This window comes from Xiphophorus hellerii, chromosome 11, assembly GCF_003331165.1.
Source record: "Xiphophorus hellerii strain 12219 chromosome 11, Xiphophorus_hellerii-4.1, whole genome shotgun sequence".
In the NCBI taxonomy this organism is placed as follows: domain Eukaryota; kingdom Metazoa; phylum Chordata; class Actinopteri; order Cyprinodontiformes; family Poeciliidae; genus Xiphophorus; species Xiphophorus hellerii.
Window position 1 is genome coordinate 24,536,732 of NC_045682.1, and position 10,039 is coordinate 24,546,770.

A 10,039-nucleotide genomic window follows, 5' to 3' on the forward strand; every position below is an offset into this window, starting at 1 on the left:
CCCCAAAGCATTACTGACTGTGGAAACTTTACTTTTTAAAAATCCAGTCAGAAGAAGTTCTTTTTCTGACTCTGACTTTGATTTCCCAATGAAACGCAAAATGTATTAGTCTGGTAAGAGGACTTTTGTTCTCCAGAATAACTGTCAAGTTTTCCAAGCAATGGAGTAAGCCATAACTTGATTGTTATGTGACAAAAAAGTGTTTTTTTTTTTAAAAGTAATCTCATATTATATTTTTAAAAAATTTAATAAATTGAATTATGAGTTTAGCTGTAAGCAATAATCTTCAAAATGAATAAAATTAAACTGGAAATACATAATTCTGTCTGTGTGTAACAAATATAATAATTCCCTATTTTAATTTAATTTCTAAGTAAATATTCAGTGTTATTCTAATTTATTGAGAGGTACTAGTGTTATATCACATTCTGACATATTTCTGCAAGAAAATTCATGACATTATGTACAAACTAACTATAAGGTTTTCATTTATACTCTGAAAAAGTAGTATTTGGAGGTATTTTTTATTACGTATTCCTCCCTCCTCCGATTTGGGACTTTAAACTGAGGAAAACCCAAAATTTGTATGGTGAAATGATTTTTTTATGTCAATTTATTTCTGAAAAAAACACACACATTAAATGTGATGGTTTAAATATGAGTTTTGGGTTTTAAAGAAGGAAATTTACATGCATTGTGCCTGATGAATTCATTAAATAATATTAAAACATTGTTGTTTAGTTTATTAAAGCAGCAGTGTCAAAAAATCAGCACAGAGAAGGAAGAAATAAAACATGCAAATACATCATTGTCATGAATCTGTCTGTTTCTTTGCTCATTTTCTTTATTTATTATCTTAAACACAGGCAGTCATTGATATCACATCGACACCCAGACTGGTTGTTCATCCGTGGAGAAGAAGGAAAAGAGCAACTAACTTTGAAATGTTTTCATCACCAAGGTGGAGCATCCGTTCTTTTTGATTGATTTGTTTTCAAATCTGTCATTCCTAATGCCTGTCTTTCTTATAGCCTTCCTTTATTTATGTTGTCTCCTTTAAAACAAAAATAAAAGCAAATGTGCAGGGAACCACTGACGTCAGTAAGCACCTGAAGTTCAGTCCTTTGGTCCTGCTTTGACCGTCCGGATCAGCAGAGCTGGGGGAGTTGGAGGTTGTGGGACAGGAAGAAGAAAAGAAGGGATGGAAATGTATCAGGAAGAGAGGAAAAGGGAAGGAAAAAAGGTGGAGTGAGGGAAATCCTCTCCTTTCTCAGTGCTGGATCCTCCTGATGGACTGGATCTGGGGAGTCTGGGAGTGGGAGCCAAACTCACGGTAACATTTGTACTCTCCTCCGCGGCAGTCACACTCCATGATGTACTGGTGGCCGCGATATCCAGGGTACTGATAGCACACAAAGCTGCAAGGAAACACCAAAACAGGACATTGAAACTTTCACAGAGGGAATTTTATTTTCTCTTCTGATGTGCAACAAGGGTAAGTTTTAATGCATCATTCAGCATCCACAACCTTTCATCTGATATAATAATCTGATTTTTAGCAGAAACAGTCAGAAAGCAGGTCTTTCAGATTTTAGTTTCATGCATCCAGCAACCTGAGTTGATACTGAATAAATCTACTGGCAATAAGTCAATACCTTACATTAAAAACAACTGGCTACTCTTCAAAACTTATCACAATAGGAATTAAATTCTTTAAAAACACAGTTAGAAACAGACAGGCTTGTCTTTATTTCAATAAAACTAAAAGACAATTTGAAAGTCGGATTACGAATGCAATCATATCTTTCAGTATTTGTAATATTGGCAGGCATAATGCACTTTATAAAGGGCAATGAAGTGTTCATACAGAAATGTTACAGTGATTTTGCTGTTTATTCACTGTTTTATTTACTGCTTTTGTTTGCATAGCAACCTGCAAAAATTACAACAGATGAAAATTTACTCAAATCTGACATGTACATGTAAAATTTTAGAAATGCTTCTGTTGTCATAAATTCAATTTCATCACTGTAAACACAGCATTTGCATAGTATTGCATAAGATTCAGCAATGCTAGCACTGAGTCATGCTGTTGCAGCAGAATTGATCAGCCTGTGTAAAAAACATAACATAATAATCAAATTGTGATCAGATGTGCAACAGTGCAGAGGTCTTCCACTACTTTTTGAGCTAAATTAATTCTTGTTTATGTCTAAATACAATTTTATTTTACAAAACATGAGTTTGATAAATCAGAAAATGTCTTGTTACTGTAAATGGAGCCACTGCACTGAACCACGTTGAAAATCTCCTGGTTATTCCACCAAATCTGAACTCTTCCTGAGTTAAAACATTAATACTGTTGTTTCTAAATGAATGTTAATTTGTTTCCTCTGCATTATTTGAGGTCTGAAAGTATTGCATCTTTTTCATAATATTGGCCGTTTCTCATTTTCTGCAAATAAAACAACATTTTTGCTTGGAATTTTGCAGACATGTTGTCAGTAGTTCATACAACAAAAGAGCAATGTTCATTTTACTCAAATTTATAGCTATAAAGAGTAAGTGTTTGTTCCTTTTTTACCTATTTAGGTATTTTTTTTCTTTTATATTGCTCAAAATAAAGCAAAAAAACAAAATCTCATTCTTGTTTTGGGCCACATCGAGATTATAAATGTGGCAGAATGTATTGACAAAACTGTTTAAAGATTAATAAAAATTGTCTCTGCATTCAATGAATACTTCTTACAATAAAAAAAATTAATTTGAACATCTTTTCACACTGATGTAATCTGACAGATTACAGATTAAAAACTGCTTTGATTTGATTGATAGTATAATATTTAGGTACACAAAGGTTATTTTGAAGAGCTGGAGTTTGACAAATGCAATAAAGTAACAAATTTGGACTGTTTTGATATGATTAATAATCTTTATACTGTTCTGCTTCACTGATCTAACCTCCTTTCAGTCTTTACTGAACTGATCAACTTGCATTTCTTTTGCATATCTATTATTCATCAGGAGGAAGAACTCACGCTCCGCAGTGGATCTGCATGGATCCGACCTCGTTGTTCATCCAGCCCATGGCCTGCAGGGACGGGTAGTCGTCACACAGCTCAAACTGACGCCCCATCATGTTCTCCATCTCAAAGATGGTCATGCGGGACTCCTTGTGGTTCTGCAGAGGAAAAGCAGCTTCATTGCAGCTGGAGCTGGCGCTACAAAAGGTTCAATTGTGCAACTTTTTGGACCTACAGCACAGCAGATGGGCCTGAAGGAAATCATCCTCTCAATGCGATAGGAGTTGCTGCCGCTGTAGGCCTCGAAGCGAGGGTAATCGCCCTTCTCCAGCACAAACTGCTGGCCACAGAAGCTGGAGTGCTCATAGCCGACCCAGCTGCGGGTCAAACACCGGGGAAACATATAACCAGCAAACTCTTTCCAGAAATATGTAAAAAAAAAATCAAAAGAAAGCCTGAGTGGATACGTACGCGCCACACTCCACCTTCAGGGAGCGGATGTTCTCCATCCCACACTCCATGATGTTCTGGCAGCAGGCGGTGAACTCCATGCGCCTGCCTTGGAAGTACTCCTGATCGTAGACGGTGATCTGCAGAGCACAAACGGATCGGTCATGGTGCATGAGGCTGAAGACTTGGGTGGGAAGTACAGCGTGGAGCTCACCTTCCAAGGGCCCATGGGCATAGGGTTTGTCAGAGCCATTGTGTCCTTTTCTTCAGCTGTACCTGTCAGGAAAACACACCAGCAGTCAGGATATTAACGGCATAAGATGCTCACAGAAGCTCTGTTCTCCAGCTTCTGTTTTTTTTCCTTTTCGTCTGTGTTTAACTTTCTGTTTCAAATGACAATCAGCTACAGCTGCTTTTCTGTTTGATAAATCACATCGATGCCCAAGGACATTTAAAATGTTTTGCATTGTTTGTATCTACGTTGACCTACCCAAACTGATGAGCTGTGTGGTGCAGGGTTCCAGTCTGCAGCAGCAGGGCGTATTGGGGTATATATACACCCACGAGTTGCAGGGGTTGGGGCTCGGCACGCCTGCGTCCCTGTCAGCAGTTTGCTTTGTTTTGTTGTGAGGGCCACAGAGGGGTTAACGCACAGACACACTTTGATTCATGCAAACACAAAGAGGGAACTTGGCTATACTGCGTTACATGGTAAATCTATACATTAGGTGAAAAAAAAAAAACAGAGGGCAGCTTTTCACAAAGGGATTTTTTATCAGATAGATCGGGGTGTTAAAACTGTTCTTAGAAAGTAAATTTGTAAATTCTGATTCGAGGATTCGTGCAATGTTTTTGGAAAAGATTGACGACCCTCATATATTGGAAATAAAATTAGGACGAGATATAAATCATTTTTTTGCCAATTTGTGGTGATTTTAATCCACTGGCAGCTTGTCGAAATACTACGTGTCAATTAGTCAGTAAAATTTATTGAATTTTTTTGAGACCACTGCACTGAACCCCATTGAAAACCTCGTGGTTTTTCCACCAAATATCTGAACTCTGAACTCTTCCTGAGTTAAAACATTTGTATTGTTGTTTCTAAATTAATATGAACTTGTTTTCTTATATGAGGTATGAAAGAACAGACTTTTTTTCGTTATTTTCTGCAAATAAATAGTAAATTTTTGCTTGTAATTTCAGAGACATGTTGTCAGTAGTTCATATAATAAAAAACAATGTTCATTTTACTCAAACATTTACCTATAAAAATTAAATCAGAGAAACTTAGAATTTTACATGGTCTCTTACTTTTTTCCAGAGCCGTATATTAACTCTTGCAAAAGTTGTAAATTTTGTGCATTACACCCGTATACTTTAATGTATCTTATTTGGGTTTCACATGGTATATACCAACACAAAGAAGATTATGAATGTGAAGTAGAAGAAGCATAATTTTCATTTAAATTTAAAGAGTAAATAAAATCTGTTGCAACCATCTGAAGTCAGGTAATGAATAAACTAAACCCTCCTTTGAATAATTTGATCTTAGTTTGTGTCCAGCTGAAGAACTCAGAGGTTTTTTAGAGATCATTAATGAACGAACAGCATCATGAAAAATAAGGAACATCACAGAAAGGTCAGCGGGAAGTTTCAAGGTCATAAAAGAGCATCTGAGGTTTTAAATGTCTTGTTCAATCTGCACAAGATTGTCATGAATCTCTGTTGGGAGAACAACTATTAACATTTTTAGTTTAACTTTAAAATGTGTCACATATGGGAAAGCATAAACAGAAGAAAAATTGCGGATTGCTATAAACTTTGTAGAGAACATGGAAAAGAAGGTGATCTGCTCAGAAGATAAACTTTTCAAACAAATTTCAATAAAATGTGGTGGAAAACTAACAGAACATCCCCACAGTGAAACACGCAGAAATGCTTTTCTTCAGCAGGCAGGGGGATGGATGGAGAAAAATGTCAGGCAATTCAGAAGAAAAAAACAAAACAATTTGAAGCTGTAGAAAACTAGACTGTGACGAAGACAACAATGCTAAACGTACAAAAATGATGTGAAATATGATCCATCTGATCGGTTTGAGCTTGGACAATTTTGCAAAATGATATAGAAAGAAATTTTAATTAAAGTTCCTTGATGTACAAAACTGATGAAGAGTGAAAAGGTGCCTCTAGAAATTATACACTTAGCAGAGATTAATGCAAATGAATGCCATGCTTCTGAAAGATTTCCAATAAAATCCTAATAAAATGTATAAAATGTTGTTTTGTGAAGAAAATGTTGGAAAATTGAAACAGTATGACTGCTTTTGCAACCCAACGCCTTCGATAAACCATTAAACTGATTTTTTAAATCGAAAATATGAACAATTTAGTCAGATTATTCCGTCTACAGTTATTTAAAATTTGATTCCTCTTGTCTCTTTTTTTTAGCTAAAAGTAGCCACATGTGTTTTTGAATAATCAGCTCAGAGACATCGTCAGTGACTTTGAAATGTCAAAAACTGTGATTATATTGGCAAAAAATTATGAAATTAAGAGGTTTTGTCAAACTAGCTTGATTGAAACCGAGGTGAATATGTTTTTTAAATCCTGATTTGTGAATGAAAATGTTTGCTTCTCTTTTTGGAAAATTTGTGCCACTGAGTAATTGCCTGTGAAGAGCGGGGCAGTGGGACTCAAAAGGCTTCACTGGCAGCCACGACGTTACATTGATTTTCTTTGTTTTCTGTTTCATCAAATAAATCAGGGAAAAAACCCACAAACTTCTACTTTTTATTGCATTTATTTTTGAAATAGCCTCAAAAGTTGAATTTGTTTTCTGTGGTTCAGTGTAAGCAGAACGAGTGTTTGGTAGGTGAGCTGACCCTCGTCTCTCTTCTTGCTGCCCTGAACAATAAACATTTAGGAATGGCTTCCTGAGGTCAGCACATTGTCCAGACTCCCCGTCTCTGCCTGTGTGTGTGAACATGTCTGTTTACGTGCCGGTCCATGTCATGATCTGAACGGGCCCGACGCACAATTAGTGAGAGCAGCGCTTATGCTTTTACAATTTATGTCAAAATGTGACTTTTTTTTTTTCAATCAAAGTGAATTTATGCGGGTCGAAGCGAGAGGCAGGACAGGGGTTGATGTATGTATGTGTGTGTGTTTCTGCTGATGATAGCAGCAGCTCAGATGTGACAAAGGGACGAGCAGACTCAGCAGGCCCGTGTGAAGAGCCCACAGTGACCATATAGCGAACAGCCAGAGTGAAAATACAGAAATCCCATCTACATCACAAAACTTTGGTGTCTTCTTCAAACAGTGAGCCACCACAATAAAATACCTCGTGAAAAACACGCTACATAAAATAAAAACAAAAAAACAAAGCAAGAGTTTCGTTAAAACTTTGTTTTGTGAGTTTTAGACCTGAACATCTATGTTCCACACAAAGACAGTTACAAAGTCGGCCTTCTATCACCTGAAGAAAGTTTCCAGGATTACAGGACTAAAGTCCCAGCAAGATCAAGAGAAACTCAACCATTCGCTTACCTTTAGTCGTATTGATTACTGAACCGAGTTTTCACAAGTAAAATATCTGTGTGTGTCTGTGCTGCTTATTTAATTTCATTGCTGACCAAATTACACTTTTTTAATTTTGCTGCTTATGCTACAATGACAATACAGGCAACTGAATTGGATTGAAAATGTCTCTCAATTGAGCAATTTCTCTCATGTTTCACTGATTCCTGTTGCCATTTGTCAAAGAGTGTTTCTTATGTTTGCTTTAGGCAGGTTTGTACTTTGCTCTTGCACAACGTTGTGGATAAATTATAATCGTAAAGAGTATTTGCAGTGCAAATTAAAAATGCCCTGATCATTTGACTTTGTTGTATTAGAAAACACTGCAGAGATTAGACTGTCAAAATGAAAACTTGACAAAACTATTTGGCTTCATTATGCATTTATCTGGACACTGCCGGCTGTTTCACTGACATGAATATTTGCTTTAGAAGAAGTGACGCGCTGTTAGAGGTTTTCTGCTGGGTTTTGTTTTGAGAAATGCACCAGCTGTTGTACAAAAATTTATGCTGATGTGAGAAATGCACCAAAGCAACTCAGAAACACTGTAATAACTTGCAAAGTCTTGCCCTCTGTCACAAAGAGTATTTTTTTCTTTACACAATATGCAGTGTGATGATATCACACCCTGGTGCTTTTACTGTAAAAGTAAACTATCTCTTATTTTTGATACCAACAACTTCAATAAAAATGTGAATCCACTCTGTTTGGCAGTGTCTAGTGGCTGTAGTTTGCTTATATTTCCACTGAATAGTATCTAAAGGTGATCTAAAAAAACGCTGCCAGGATGGTAAAGAGCTATTCTGACGCAGGTTGTCTCTCTCGGGGCATCAGAGGTCATTCAGCTTCTTAAGTGTGAAATGGGGGTGAATCATTTCCTGTGGCCTTTAAAGAGAACAGACCTGGTGGTAGTTTACGAACTGAAGCATTGGATTTTTCAACATCCATGAGGTGGGCAGGTGTATTTATAGCAGAGGTTCAAATTAGGAAATTTAATGCTCACAATAAATGTCTTGTTGAGATATTTCTCAGAGTAAAACTCGGAGTGAGTGGGATTTCAGCCACAAGTCAAACACAGCTGAAGAAATTTATCCAGTGGTGTCTGTCCAACACAAGATCGTATAAAGTGCTGTGCAAAATGATTTTCTTCTTTACAGACGTCTAATCAAAGTAAATACCAGTGTTTAAATCATTATTTCACTCATTCAAGGTTATAATGTTATGTCCTCATCAAAAACAAACCTGGAGTGTTGCCTTGATTCTTTCACACATAGTTGAGAAATCCTTTAATCTCCATGGCAACCAGTCAACTATGCAAAAGACCTGGGTGGGCCTAGCTCCGCCTCCAAGACGCAGCTCCTCCTCAGAACTGCAGTTTCCAAGCTTCTGACTCCCCATTTAGCTCCTTCAAACTAGCCAGCAGCAATTAGCAAACAATTAGCGGAACTGCGTATCTGCTGGGTTCATTATAGCAGCTACTTCTCAGTAAAATGCTGGAAAAAAACAACTTTGTTAAAGGGTTAACAGAGGAGCGATGTTGTGATGACTTCCTGAAGGTGGAGTTTCAGAAAGAGCAGGAGCTTTTAAAGAGAGAGGCCCAATTTCAAGGTGTTAAATTACAAAATTTACAAACAAAAAAACCCCCACATAGTATTGCTTCTTTAAGTGAAAAGTGCAATGCAAAACAATACAGGCCAATTTAAAAAAGTGTTTCCTAGTCTGGTTATGCCACCCTGGGCCCATGCAGAGTTTTTCTAATTGAGACATTTTTAATAGTTTTTATCATAAATGTCCAGTTTTAGATCATGGCACAGCATCTTTCTTAAATTCAGTTCCACACTTATTGTTTGTTATTTGACAAAAATAAGACGGGTCTTCGTGTTCTTCTTGTTCAGAATGTATTTATTCATTTTTTTTACTCTTGGTTGTTTGCATAAATATTTTAACGCCATCCAGTGTGAACAGTCTGTGGCTCTGAAGTGAGTCTTTCTAGGAAGACAGACTCCATCAGCCAGAAATAGCACGTCGCAGTAATTAGCTTATCGCACATGTAAGCAGCATAAAGAGAAGCAACTGAAACCTGCAACTCTGAACCACAGTGAAATAATCAGAGCTGCTATCACAATGTTGCAACACTTGTTTTGTTAACTGCTCTTCCTTTTTCCAAAAATGTGAGTTTTTGACAAACTCTGATGTAAAAGGTACATGAAATGTGACATGGCAATTCAGATTTAGGTTACAAGATTTTGTTTTCTTACATTTGAAAAGCAGTTTATTTGATTTGTGGTGTCCAGACTGTCACAAAACAATCTGATATTGGACACATAAAGGCAAATAAATGTGATTTTAAAATTCTCTTCATTCAGCCAAAAAGTTTGTTTCTGATATACGAGACATAAATCGCTCAAAGAAAAACTCATTGGCATTACAAGAATTTTTGAAGGCCTTCTTACCATCATGCTAATTTTTATCTACTTCCACAGATTCTCAATCAAATTAAAGTCAATACTCTGGCAGGATTACTTAAAAGTTGTAGTAGTACTTCAAGTCCTGTTAATAAAAGTTACTTTTAATTTAAATCTGCAGAAAGTGTGAATCATTTGAAGTATGTTTTCAAAACTTTTGTCCAAAATCATCCAAACTTTAATTGTATGCTCATCAAAGTTGCGTTTAGCTAGTTACATTTACTCAATTACATTTACTTGAGTAGCCTTTTTGAAAAAATGAACTTTTAAGAATGTGTACTTTTACTAATCTGTACTTCTTACTTTTACTTGAGTAATTTCAGTGTGAAGTATCTCTACTATTACTTGAGTAAAATTTCTGGATTCTTTACCCACTGAATGAAAAACAAACATGTTTGGTTAAAACATGCCTGTTTTAACCAAACATAAAGTCAAATATCTGCAGTTTCTGTTAAAGTTTCATAATTTTATTGAAAGGAACTGATTTGGAAATATTTTCTCTTGTCTGAATTTGTTATTTTT

General features: G+C 36.3%; 1 protein-coding gene across 1 annotated transcript; it reads right to left on the bottom strand.

The window, feature by feature from the left end:
• Positions 1 to 808: 808 nt before the first annotated feature.
• Positions 809 to 4,088, bottom strand: cryba1b (crystallin, beta A1b). Its single transcript, XM_032577158.1, has 6 exons — positions 3,964 to 4,088; positions 3,688 to 3,749; positions 3,495 to 3,613; positions 3,259 to 3,400; positions 3,039 to 3,181; positions 809 to 1,418 (listed from the first exon to the last, which is right to left on the bottom strand). The coding sequence occupies exons 2-6, from the start codon at positions 3,724 to 3,726 to the stop codon at positions 1,271 to 1,273; spliced, it is 591 nt and encodes a 196-aa protein (XP_032433049.1). The 5' UTR covers positions 3,727 to 3,749; positions 3,964 to 4,088; the 3' UTR covers positions 809 to 1,270.
• Between the last annotated feature and the right edge of the window lie 5,951 nt (positions 4,089 to 10,039).

What these genes read in the sequence shown, in the direction of transcription:
- cryba1b (XM_032577158.1), bottom strand. Translation starts at nt 3,726, where the DNA reads ATGGCTCTGACAAACCCTATGCCCATGGGCCCTTGGAAG. An exon ending in TCAGGCCCATCTGCTGTGCT is followed by an intron (nt 3,182 to 3,258) that starts GTAGGTCCAAAA and finishes TTTCCTCTGCAG; the next exon opens with AACCACAAGGAGTCCCGCAT. An exon ending in ATGCAGATCCACTGCGGAGC is followed by an intron (nt 1,419 to 3,038) that starts GTGAGTTCTTCC and finishes GTTTCCTTGCAG; the next exon opens with CTTTGTGTGCTATCAGTACC.